This window comes from Pelodiscus sinensis, chromosome 1 (assembly GCF_049634645.1).
Source record: "Pelodiscus sinensis isolate JC-2024 chromosome 1, ASM4963464v1, whole genome shotgun sequence".
Taxonomy (NCBI): Eukaryota; Metazoa; Chordata; order Testudines; family Trionychidae; genus Pelodiscus; species Pelodiscus sinensis.
This window is the reverse complement of record NC_134711.1, coordinates 6,461,421-6,474,972: the sequence shown is the minus strand read 5'-3', so window position 1 is coordinate 6,474,972 and position 13,552 is coordinate 6,461,421. Positions and strand designations below refer to the sequence as shown.

The window sequence follows — 13,552 nt, the reverse complement described above, 5'->3', positions numbered from 1 at the left end:
AAAAGCACTTTTTGTGGAAAAGAGTCCGTGGCCAATCTAGACACTCTTTTCCGCAAAAGAGCCCCGATTGCCATTTTCACGATCGGGGCTTTTTTGCGGAAAACAAATCTGAGCTGTCTACACTGGCCCTTTTGCGCAAAAGCTTTGCGCAAAAGGGACTTTTGCCTGAACGGGAGCAGCCTAGTATGTCTGCAAGAAGCACTGATTTCTTACATGAGATCGTCAGTGCTTTTGCGGAAGTTCAAGCGGCCAGTGTAGACAGCTGGCAAGTTTTTCCGGAAAAGCAGCTGATTTTCCGGAAAAACTGGCCAGTCTAGACAGAGCCACAGTGAGAGACAGTCCGTGGCCCAAAGAACTTAGTCTAAAGACAACTAGCTGAGGTGCTGGAAGAAGGAGGGGGCCTGGGGACATGGATAAGCCACATTTGAAAATGGACAGGCTTGACCTGTCTGCTTTTCACCACAGGCCGTGCCATCCCTCCCTTTCTCTCCCGCTCAAGGCTCCACTCCTGGCTAGGCCTGTAGCTGGAGGCCAGCCAGGGAGACCAGGCAGCTGTGGGGAGTCATGGACCATCCACCTTCCCAGGATGGGGCCCCCCTAAGATCAGCACTGATCTGTGTCGACTGCCCCCAGACTCCCTGCACAAGGTAGGTGGAGGGTCCCCGGGTTTCCACAACGGCCTGTGTGGCTCTTACAATAGCTGGGCTGCAGCTCCGAGGCCCCACCCCGCCAGTCAGAGACAGGCTGGAACAAAAGCCGCATGGGCAGCTGTGGGGTGCCGCTGACCCTCCGCCTGCCTTGGGCAAGAGTTTGGGGGCAGGGACACAAGTCGGGGGCTGCTCTCAGTCCCAGGGGTGCTCTCGGGCACCCTTCCAACCCAGGCAGGCAGAGGGTTGTGGCTTCCCAGTTCAGCTTCTGCTTCCAGGTTGGCCTGGACCGGGGCTTCAGAGGAAAGAGAAAGGATAGAGGCCGGGCCCCAGAGGGGGCAGGAGGCCCTGACCCCCCCCACTCTTGGAAAGGCTGTGCCGTCCTTGCAAATGGTGCCTGCAGGTCAGGGGCAGATTCCTGCATAGAATCCAGGCCCTCCTGTATCCTGTCCCCTAGACCATCCCACCTTAGTCCTTTTGCCAATTGGTTTGTCATTCATGACTTAACCAAGCCCGTGGTCTGTTAAGAAGCTCAGCTTAAACAATCCGAGGTGGTGTCTGAATTGCACCCAAAGAACTCATTTCCCAGGCCCAAAGAAGGGCTCAATGTGGCTTGGAAGCTTGTCTCTCTCTCTCACTAACACAAGGTGTTCCACTAAAGGATATTCCCTCGCCCACCTTATCCCTGTAAGGCAATCAAAGCCAAGACTCCTGGGTTCTATTCTGACTTGCCCAGTGAGACAATGTGAGCTTGGTCAAGCCAGCTAGCTTCTCCAGGTCTCAGTTTCCCCTCAGAGTAAAATGGAGGTCACAAATGCCTCCCTACTTCAGAGGGAGATTAAGGGTGTGTCTAGACTACAGAGTTTTGTCGACAAAAGTGGACTTTTGTCGACAAAACTATACCTGCATCTACACTACTGCTGAGTTCTGTCGACATAACGTCGACAGAACTCAGCAGTTTTGTCGACGCTGGTAAACCTCATTTTACGAGGCATAACACCTTCTGTCGACAGAGTTCTGTCGACAGAAGGTGTTATTGCATGTAGGGTTGTGTCTAGACTACAGGGTTTTGTCGACAAAGCAGCTTGCTTTGTCGACAGAACTGAATGTAGTCTAGACGCTCTTTGTCGACAGAAGTTTTGTCGACAGTATCTGTCGACAAAACTTCTGTCGACAAAACCCTGTAGTCTAGACGTACCCTAAGTGTCTGGAAAGCACTTTAGGCCCATGGAGGACTGGAGCTCTGTAGTGGCTCTCTCTTTCTTTCCAAATCCTGAAGACATCAGTAAAGTCCTAACAACCTGAAAAAAATTGTCCTGTCAACTTATATACCTTGCCAGCCACTACCCTCTGGTGAGCTGTGACTGTCTTTTCCTAGATTCAAAATCTTTAGGGTTGGACTTTCCTTTTTGGAACTGTGCACTAGACCCAAAGTGGACAACCACCAGCGTGTAGTGGAAGCTGTGAGCGCATTTGGTTTAGCATATGGTTTAGGTTTGTTTGATGGTGCTTCCTAGAACATCAATGGGTAATGTATTTGTTGTAGCAGATGGCGTTGGCCCAGACATCTCTTCTAAGCTCTAGGCAACTTGGTTTAGTGAGGAGGGCATGGGACTGGAATTTAGGGAGCCCTATGCTGTTAATAGAGGTACTCTCCTTTACCTCCAGTAGAAGCAATATGTGCTTTTGCAGTTCTGTCAGTGCTGATGCTGAGACATTCCAGTCGGGCATAGTGCACTAGATATGACAAGGTGGCAGCTCTAGAAGGCCACACTGTGGTGTATAATAGCACATTTGCCAAGGCAATAGGATCTATGAACCTGATCCATCAAAGTGTTTAAGCATGTGGTTAAGGATTGAGGGCTATAAGAGTTAATTAAATAAGTGTGCGACATGTTTATCTAATTTTCTTAGATCAATAATAAATTATCATGAGGATTACCATGATATTTGCTTGCATCTTCCTTGACACATGGCTAGAAACTGCTGCTCCTTGCTTGAGTTCCCTAGCAATAAAAACCTGCAGTTGATCAGCTTTGTCTTCACCTGGCAATTACAGGGAATAATTGCAGATGGTTTTATTGAACGGGAAAGTAATGGGTCCTAAAAATAGTTATAAACATACAAAGCCCCCAAAAGCATTCAAAGAGCCATTAGAAAAGAACAGCAAGCTCTGAGCTGTCATTAACCTCTGGAGACTGCACCTTCAGAATTAAAACATCATTTCAGAGAGCATGGATCAAATCTTACGACTCCATGTGATGGGGCACCTGCCCTGCACTGGCTCTTAAAAGGGTTAAAACCAAGCCCTGGAGGAGGGCGGGAGCCATGGAGCTAGCAGCTGCAGCTGATAGCTGCCAATTAGGGCCCAGCTGTGGGCTGTATAAATAAGGGTTCAAAGAGGGAGGAAGGAAGAGACACTTTGGCTCTGACTGGGAAGTAGGAGGGACCCAATTACTAGGGATGCTAGGAGCACACCACGCCATGCAACACGGACTGTGGGGAAGTAGCCAGGATAGGCGAAAGCAGCAGGTCCACACCCCTTTGCTAATGGTGAGTGGCTATTTCAGACTGTGGTTTGCCCCTGTGGCAGGGGCTAGATGAAGACTGGCAGTGGGTCACTGAGGCAAGATGGGCATAAGGGGATTGAGGGGGAGGACTCCAGAGTATGGGGGCAATATGGCAGGGCAGTACCCTAGTAGGAGGGCAACATGATCTGGGAGAGATGTGGGCTCTGACTTTGGGCTATGTCTACACTTGCGGCTTCTTGCACCAGAAATATGCAAATGAGGCTAAGCGTGGAATATTGCCGAACCTCATTTGCATGCCTACTGAGCTGCCATTTTTGCAGAAGAGGCTCTTGCGCCAGAAGGAGCTGTCTACACTGCCCCTTCTTGTGCAAGAAAACCCCTCTTGCGCAATGCCGTTATTCCTGAAAATAATTGGCTTAACGGCATTGCACAAGAGGGTTTTTCTTCTACAAGAAGGGGCAGTGTTGACAGCTCCTCCTGGCGCAAGAGCCTCTTCGGCAAAACTGGTGGCTCAGTTAGGTATGCAAATGAGGCTCAGTGATATTCCACGCTTTGCCTCATTTGCATATTTCTGGCGCAAGAAGCCGCGAGTGTAGATATAGCCCTAGAGTTGTGGAGAATAACAAGTAACAGTGGGTGAGACACCAACCAGAAGGGGGCGCTCCAGCAGCAAAGAGGCTAATTCCCAGCAGGAGGCGCTCTTGGTGGTAAGACCCACCTTGTTATGCCTCACGAATCACAGTTTGGGTGCTATGAGTTTACAGGCAGATAGACAATTTAGCTCATAAAGTGTATAGCCAAACTCCAGAGGCCAAATTCATCCTTTGCATTACAGAATCATATTCAGCGATTATCTTGTAGATCTCAGTGAAGCTAGACACCATTGGGATCAAGATACTAGTAGGATTTGAACAAAGGCTGAATGTTTATATGGATGGAAATGTCAATTGTTACACTACATAGGATGAAAAATATAAATGGGATATAAATCATCATGCTTCAGGGCATCAGTCAACCACCAATTGCATGTGGTCAGGAACAAACACTATGAATTGATTATTCAGTAGCTGTGTGCCACTGGGTTTCTCTCTGAAGAACATGATACTTCATTATGAGAGATAGGATTGCAAGCTTCAGAGAGTGCTAGTTTGAGACAGATTGGCAGTTCTTATGAACTGGCACCACGATTAATTTGCAACCAGGCCCAATTTGATCAGAACCCTTCGCAAACTTTATCATGATTCGTGTTTCACATATGTAATAAAATCAGACCCACACTTAGCCTGTCCCAGTCCGTCAGACAGACAGAGAGGGAAATAGAGAAGCCCCACCTTATTGGTGCGAAAACAATCATTAATGGGAGCCATGAAACCCAAGCACTGACAGGTAAAGGCTGGTCGGCATGTGATCCTTAGACATGGGGCCAAGCATCTCTAGTGTAACTATCTAACCTCATACTCCACTCACCTAACTGCAGCACATGGTGACCAGTCTGGCTAGAAGAGCTAAAGGTCAGAAGGGACCATAATGATCATCTCATTGTCCCTCTTGCATGATGCAGGCTGTAAAAATCTCACCAAGTGATTCCAGCACTGAACACAACAGCTGACTGAGCTAGGTACAGCTCCAGATAAAGAAGATAAGATAAGTGGAAACCAAGTCGCTTATAGATGGGGGTTGAGGGAGACAGTTGTCCCAGAACCTGGCAATTTAAAAGGGCCCAAGGGCTCTCGGCCACCACCACTGCCACTGCAGGAGCGGTGGTGGCCGGAGCCCTGGGCCCTTTAAATTGCCACCAAAGCATGGTGGGGTGCACTCCAGGTGGTACTGAGGGTTGGCTGCCTTGCTTCACCCCTTCTACCCAAGACCCTGCCCCTTCCAGAAGCACAGAGCTGGGCCCCCCCAAACCTTACCCAGGGGCCTGACAAGTCTGTCGTTCCCCCTGGTAGAGACTCAAATCTGATTGCTATGACTTATTCCCTTGCTTGAGACGACCTGGCTCCAAATAAACTTGTGTTTTGCATTGAAATCAGATCAGTGTCACAACTTTTGTCCATTATAGACGCAAAACAAAAGGTGAAACCCTGTTGATTTCATTAACACACACACCCGGTCGCTCATGGGTACTTCGCAAGAGTGAAACATGTGTGGTCATCCCCAGAAGAGGCAGCTGCAGGGCCACAGTCCCCCACAATATTCTCCAACCCAACCAGACGACATGTAGTTCAGTCTCCATTCACTCCCCTTCTCTGGCGCAAATGCCAATAAGGCCACTAAAGGGATACTTTTTGCGATGCAAGCAACTGTCCCCAAGTTCGGAAAAAGGACGGAAGTGAACAAATGAAGCACATCATGTGGTAACGATTTTCAGCTCACCTGACTCTTTCTCTGAGATCGACTGCCGAAATACAAAAAAGCCCTCTATCTATACAACCCCCCACATCGTGCAAGTTGTGGTGCTCAGATATAAACACCGTTGCTTCTCCATTGCTAAGGTAGCAATATACCATCTCCTTAAGTCAGGAGAAATATTAAAGTAAGTTCAGATTTATGATAGAGAGGCACGGTGAGTATTTTCATGGATATTCCTACAGGCAATATAGAGTAGCTGCGCTAAACTCTCCAGTGCCTTCTCTGCGAGACAATTTTGTATTAACTACTTTTCAGAACGAAAACGGCAGCGCATCTATTAATGCAATAGGAAAGCCAGATATTTCAGGAGAGGTGTTGTCAAATTAGGTCTCTGAAAAGTGCAGAAGGATAGACTGAGGGAATGGGACTAGGATCCAAGGTTTTCCCCTCTCAATCACTGTATGGCTGCATCTAGACTGGCAAGATTTTGCGCAAAAGCAATTGCTTTTGCACAAAATCTTGCCACCTGTCTACACTGGCCGCGAGTATTTGCTCAAGAACACTGACTTTGTATCGTACAAAATCAGTGGTTCTTGCACAAATACTCCGATGCTCCTGCTCAGGGATAAGCCCTCTTGTGCAAGTATTCTTGCGCAAGAGGGCCAGTGTAGACAGCCAAGTTAATTTCTTGCGCAAGAAAGCCCAATGGCTAAAATGGCCATCGAAGCTTTCTTGCGCAAGAGAGCGTCTACACTGGCACGGAGGCTTTTGTGCAAAAGATGTCTTTTGCGCAAAAGCCTCCATGCTAGTGTAGACGCTCTCTTGCACAAATACTTTTAACGGAAACGTTTTTCCGTTAAAAGTATTTGCGCAAAATCATGCCAGTCTAGACGCAGCCGATCAGTTCAAATCCAGTCTAGAAGATGGTCATGTGACTGAAATGCAGGACTGGATGCTGGGACATCGGGGTTCCGTTCCTGACACAAACGAAGACCTGTGGCAAGTCACGTCATCTTTGCGCCTTGGTTTCCCAACTGCAAAATGGGGATAATAATCCCTCCTGGGGATACTGTGAGGACAGATTCATTTGCAAGGTACTACTAGAGCAGTAATCCCCAAACTTTTGAGGGTCATGCTGCCTTCTTCCCCTGTCCATGTCCCCAAAGGCCTCCTGGAGGCGGGGCCTCAGTTGGAGGGAGGGACTGGGCACAGACAAGAGTGAGGAGGCGAGGGCGGAAGCTGCAGCCAGAGACCAGGGCTGAGGATGGGGCCAGGAGCTGAGGAATGCGACCGTTGCCGGGGCCTGAGGGTGATGCCAGGGACAGAGCTGTGCCCAGGGGCCAAGGCTGGGGAAGGGATCAAGCACAGAGTCAGGAGCCAGGGCTGCAGCATCCTCCCCAACCCCTCGGGGGGCTGGCCTGGCTTGGCCTGCCATCTCTTCCCCCCGCCTTCCCCACAGTTTGGGGCCCATTGTATTCGAACCTTGTGCCCAAAACACTGTCACGTGAAATAATTGGCCATTCCCCCATTACATTTACAAGGAAACAGGACAGTCCTTGCTGCTCCCACTCCAGATCAGGACTGGTGCTTGCATTAGAGAAGAAACAGGCGACGGGAACTGCTTTGTTGCCCGCACACATTAACCTCAGACCCCCCAACATAACGTTATGAGTGGCATCAATTACACCCATTTATCTATTTTAGTATGTTAATTCACACGTCTGTCGCTACTTTCCCTAAAACCTTATTTAGTAATGCTACCTCCCATATAATGAATATTAATAAGCAGGTGATGAATACAATTATATCCACCCCCGTTTGTTGTTTACTGGTTTGCAGTTAAATCAGCATTAGATAGTGTCTTAATCAACAGCATCTAGGGAGGGGGAGAAGAATTCTGACCCTGAACATGTTTTTACAGGGCAAGTGCAAAGACAAAACAAGATGCTGTTCAGTGCAACCATCATTCAAGGCGCCAGGACAAAGGGGAAAAACGTGTTTAAAGGGCCATGACTGCTGTGCCTGACTACTTACCACTATTCCAGACCCCTGTTAATTTTCACATATCCCAACAGCCTGGACAGCTGGGAAATGTCTCGCTGCCTCGGTTTTCATCCTCCCTATTCTATGGCTGCCACTGGACACCTGCAGCCTGGGCCGTGCATTCGCTTAGGAAATCGAGAGGATGCACGAAGAGTGGTTTGATTTCGTGAAGGACTCTGGCGGGTCGGTGGTGTTCCCTAGATGGAGTCCAGGAGAAAGAGCACCAAGCCCTCCTGGAAAGAATGATTTTGCTGGGCCGACAGCAGCATGTGCAGATCTCTGCTCTTGCTAGGGCCGCTCCGAACCTGCATCTCAGCAGAGGGATTACAGTTCTGACATGTCCCTTTCCACAACTTCATCTGATCCCACAGGCGGAAGAGAACAACGTGACCAAGCTGGCGGATTTTCAGTCCTAGATATCAGCCGGGCACTGAAACCTCAATTGTCCTTTAAACCTCTGCTTTAGCGAGGTGTCTCTAAAGAGCCCCGGATAAAGAACACTCCTAATCCATATTTTGGGGAAATCCGACATGCGGGATTAGCCTTCCCTAGTTCCCTCGCCTTCACTTTGGCAGCGTCTCTCGCACTAATCAAAGCACACAGCAGCAGAAGAGCCTTTTTCCAGGGACCTTATGAGTCTGCAAAGCTATCCCAGAGATCCATTCGAGATCAGCCTGTCTCCAGTGACCAGGTCTTGCTTTTGATTTACAGCTAACAGCTAGAAGTCCTCTCTTTGTACAGTGGCAGGTACTCAGCTACTCATGCCAGTTGTTACCCTCTCGGCTGCTGCAGCCAGCAGCTTGCCTACACACACTTAGACTGGTCTTGCTTCTAGCAGAGCCGATCTAAACAGCCGATAGGAATACGGATTCAGCATCACAAGGTATTTGGGTCTTTGCAAAGAGAAACAAAGCACCTCTTTCATCAGCCAATTTCAAGATCTTTCCAACGGAAAGAGGCACTGTCTTCTAACAAAAGTAGAAAAGTCTAATTTGGGAGGATATTTAAACAACAGATGGGACAAAAGTTCTATTATTGGGAACCAGCCTGTCTTTGCAGGGATAGGGACTGGTGGATCTAGTCAGTCTATTCCATCTTGAGGGCTAGAGAGATGGAAAATACAGGCCACTAGCTGAAGACAGCATAGACCACCAGTTAACCATTCTCTTCAGTGGTTATCATGCACCCAAATGGCACCCAAATCCACCAGAACCCTTTTACAAAGCAGCTCTGTGATACAATGGAAGAGGGATGAGATGCCAGCATTTGCCGTTACATTATAATTACAAACTGCCTTTCGCTCGTGCAACCACAGCAATGTTTACTGTGCAATTACATGTCACTACGTACAAATGACAGCGCAGTTACAGTTACTTTACCAATTACAGAGCAACTGCTCCCACAATGCAGAGAGGTTTTCACCTGTAATTCAGGGAGGAAAGAAAGGGAGGGGAAGGAAAAGTTACTTTAATTGACTAGGGTTTGAACAAACCTTATTGTTTTAGGCCTGCCATTTAAGGGTAAATACAGGCAGTCCCCGGGTTACGTGGATCCGACTTATGTCGGATCCCTACATATGAACGGGGCTTTTCTCGCCACGGAGGACGCAGGTGGCGGAACCACCCAGACGCGCCGCGGTCCCGCCGCCCACATCCTCTGCGGCGAGAAAAGCTGCTCCGCATCTCCTTGGTCTGCTGGGGGGGGGGGAAGCAGACCAGGGAGACGCGGAGCAAAGCCGCGGAGGATGCAGATGGCGGGACTGCGGCGTGTCTCGGCGGTCCCGCCACCCGCGTCTCCCTGGTCTGCTGGGGGGGGGAGGCGCAGCTAGTGCGCTCCCCCTGCCCCAGCGGACCAGGCTTTTCTCGCCGGCGCCTGGGGTAGAGCAGCTGGGGCGCTGCCGGGTTGGTCCCGTAGCACTGCTCCTCGGCGCTACTGGACCAACCCAGCAGCACCCTAGCTGCTCTGCCCCAGGCGTCCTGATTCAGCCGCTGCTGGTCAGTTTCAGCAGCGGCTGAATCAGGACACCTGGGGCAGAGCAGCTGGAGTGCTGCCGGGTTGGTCCCACAGCGCCGAGGTGCGGCGCTACTGGACCAACCCGGCAGCACCCCAGCTGCTCTGCCCCAGGTGTCCCCAAGTCAGCTGCTGCTGAAACTGATCAGCGGCTGATTCCAGGAAGCCCGGGGCAGAGCAACTCTGCCTCGGGCTTCCTGTAGTCAGCCGCTGGTCAGTTTCAGCAGCGGCTGAATCTGGATGCCAGTTCCGACTTACATACAAATTCAACTTAAGAACAAACCTACAGTCCCTATCTTGTACGTAACCCAGGGACTGCCTGTACAAGGATTCCCAGAATCCTAATGTAGCGCATAGCTGCACGTATGTTACCACGTGTTATGTTATCTGTATGTATTCTATGGCTTGTGCATGTCTATCTCATGTACCTCAGATTGAACAAGCTGCCTTTTCCTGAAGAGGTGATTGCATTTCCTATGGAGGCCAGCAGGTTTTCGTCAGCCTTGAGGCCTTCTCCTAAACAAAGCTGGTCTGATTACTTGTTGCAAATATTAATTTGAGAGTCGCTCGCAAACCCACCCTGATTTCCTGAGTATTCACTATGTGTGTTGTATTTGATGAGGTGTTGGAATAAACCATGTTATTCTGCCTCACAAGCTAGAAGGCCAGGTGGTATCTACAAACTGACTAAAAACATACCCCAGTCATGCAAGGAACCTGAATTTCCCATTCCTCCCATAGATGAAACCCTTGCCACTCAGGGCTCTTAGGTCAGTACTTTCCATGAGCTCTGAAGTTCCATTTTTTACACTGAAAGAGATGATTGACTGGAGAGAGACTACCTTTGAAGCTGCTCTGGTCTACGATGTATTTAGGCATATTTTTAAAGGGGAAGTATTGATCAAGTAAGCTGCAACAGTGTTCCTGTAAGAACTTACTCCAGTCCCAAAGCTGTGTATTATATGTACAATATAGACAGACGTACTTCACTTCTTTTAGTGCCGCTGCAATCAAGACTGTGGTGCTACAACTCCATCATGGAGAAGAAAAGTCTCTTGAAAAAAGGATCTGCTCTTTACAGCCAGAAAATACCCCAGTTATAGACAGCTGCTTCATTCCACCCCCAGCTGCATTTCAATGATAGACCAAAGGATTCCTCTATAAATCACTCTGGTAAGGCACTGAGGCCAGGTCTACGCTACGGGACAAGGTCGACCTAGAATTTCTGCAGCATCCCTACTGCAGGAAGTCAAGTTTCTCCTGTTGACTTCCCTTACTTTTCACAAACCAGTGGAGTACAAAGGGCAAAGGAAGTGCAATCAGCAGTTGATTAAGTAGGTCCTTACTAGACCCACTAAATCAAACCCTGGGAGATTGATCTTGAGCGCATCGATCTTGGGATAAGTGAAGACAAGCCCTGAGATACTACAGTGAAGCAGGCAATATAAGAACCAGAATGAAATGGACTCAAATAGAACATGTAGGATCCTGTTATTATTTATATGATGGTAGCAGCACCCATGTCATGGATCAGAGCTCCACTGTGCTAGGCACTGTACAAACACAGAACAAACAAAATAGCCCTGCCCAAAGGTGTTGATCATTTAAGGCCACTCGAGACCTTACAATGGCACATCTGTACTGACGACGCTGTGCCACAGTAAGAACTCTTGTGTAGCCACTCTGCGCCACGAGTGAGCTCTCCCGGTGACATAATTAAACTACTCCAATGAACAGTGGGAGAATCTCTACCTCTAGCATAGCCCTGTGCATGTGGCCAGTTATACCGGCAAAACTCATGTTGCTTAGGGGTGCATTTTTTTCACATCCCAAAGCCACACAAGTCTCGCTCATATAAGTGGTAGTGTAGATACGACCAATGTTTCTCTCTTTCCCTTCCCCTCCCAGTGTCTCTCCTGATAGGATCTACCCACAGCACTGTGGGATTATTCAGGACAAAAGCAACTACATACGTGCAAGGTGTTTTCTTTCACTCAATATTGGCAGTGGTGTGATGAGATTTTCAGCTATGCCTGGGGCAGGTGGGAAAGACCCCTACAATATAAGCCTTGATCATTATCAAATACGCACCATCAGCCTAGGAGCTAAACTTGGTGCGATGCTGAATGTGTCCTCACAGCTGCTCCGCACCCTCGACTCCCCTTCCAGGAAGGGGAAACGGCAAACACTCAGCCCCTGGCAGGATTGAGTCCTGATGCCTCCCCCAAAGCCAGAACTGGGAGAGATTCTTCACTGAATTACAATTACTGTAATTATTATTTTGTTATACAGACAAAATTATAATTTGGGCTGCACAATGCGATGCATGACAATGGGACTATCCAAATTAAACAACAACACTGCTTTGCATTCATATAAACACCTTCACCCAATGATCCCAGAGCTGTTAAAAAACATTAATTAAGCCTCACAACAATGCTGGGAAGTTAGCGTAAGGACGGCTATGAACAATGTGTATATGCTGTTGCTTTTTAATGGAGACACGCAAAACAGATCATCTGTGTGTCAAAGGCCTCTGTAGCAGGGCAGCTGCCCTGTACTGGCCCTTTAGGAGCCAACCCCAGCCTGGAGCAGGCCCGGGGAGTTCAGCCCAGCTGGGCGGCGTTGGCCAATTAAGGCCCAGCTGGGAGCTATAAAAGGGAAGGGCTGCTTCAGCAAAGGCAGTGTGAGCCTGGCTGCCGAGGGAGCAGGACGCTCCCTGGAGCTAGGGCAGGGCTAGAGAGCCAGGCTGGGCCAGGGCGCTCGAACAGCCAACTGGCCAGCCTGCTAGGCCTGTGGCAAGGCCTGCTGGAGAGACACCAACCCCCGGAACGGGGGCTCAGAGCGAGTGACTTGGGCACTGCCAGAGGGCAGTGTGGCGAAGAGAACGACGTGATCGGAGGATTCCAGAGGGGAAACGCCACGTGAGCGGAGGCCCGTGCGGGCGGAAGGGACTGATTCCAGCGACAGACGACGGACCCCTGCTACGGTGGTGAGTGACCCCCTCACAGCCTCATATTTCTAACAGGTGACAGAGAATCCCCGTTAGTTGAAGAACCGTGATTTTGGGACAGGAAGAATGGAGTTCTTTCTAGGCTATGTCTACACAACAGAGTTTTTCTGGAAAATGGGCATTTTTCCGAAAAAACGTTATTTGCATCCACATTGCAATCGCATTCTTTTGAAAAAAAAATCAAAAGACCAAAGGGGTTTTTCTGACATTGGTAAACCTCTTTCTACAAGGAAGAAGCCTTTTTCTGAAAGAGCTCTTTCAGAAAAAGGCTTGTGTGGATGGGGAAGAGGGAGTTCTTTCGAAAGAAGAGGAAAAAGCCCAGGTGCCCTGGTGGCTACTCGGTCCATAGTAATCACAGCTTAAATGTGGGATAGCATCCATTCAGTGTGGATGCTATCTGTCGAAAAAGCAGACCGCTTTTTCTATGTGCTTTGGCAGTGTGAACGCTCTCTTTCGGAAGAAGTTTTTTCGGAAGATCTCTTCTGGAAAAGCTTCTTCTGAAAGAAACCTGCAGTCTAGACATAGCCCTAGCCTCAGCGTCCAAGAGAAGATGCATTTGAAGAAATCTCGTTGTCACTCAGAAAGAAAAAAACAAACCACAAAAGCCATTTACTGCCTCTGTCTTTCCAGAAATCAGTACTTGAGACACTCACCGCATTCCAGTCAATGCAAATATATATTCACTCAAGCCATTAAGCCCAAACTCCTTCTGCATCCGAACTCAGGACTGTCGTGTGGAAAGCCCCGGCAGCTCATTTTAAGCAGTAATGCTATAATGATTAGATGCTTGTGTTTTCTGGCTCAGGCTCTTGACCAATAGCTCTGTTCCACTGGCAAGCGATGGGTCATTCCCTCATTAGCAAGAATACATTCCATTGGTCTCTCCTGCTCTCTCGGACTCTCCCGCTTGCTCTCCTGACCCGAGTGTGCGCCTGGATAATGTCACTTGTGTGCAG

General features: G+C 48.9%; 1 protein-coding gene across 6 annotated transcripts in view; it reads right to left on the bottom strand.

Annotated features, from left to right (window-relative positions):
• PLXNA4 (plexin A4) overlaps positions 1 to 13,552 on the bottom strand; it is a 684,657-nt gene that overhangs the window by 611,970 nt on the left and 59,135 nt on the right. Inside the window, exon 1 of one of the 6 annotated variants that reach the window (XM_075925704.1) lies at positions 2,590 to 2,734. The exons of the other annotated variants lie outside the window; for them this stretch is intronic. Within the exon in view, the coding sequence (XP_075781819.1) occupies positions 2,590 to 2,607 (18 nt within the window). The 5' untranslated portion in view covers positions 2,608 to 2,734. Of the gene's footprint in view, positions 1 to 2,589; positions 2,735 to 13,552 lie in introns of those variants that run through there. 6 annotated transcript variants of the gene reach the window in all.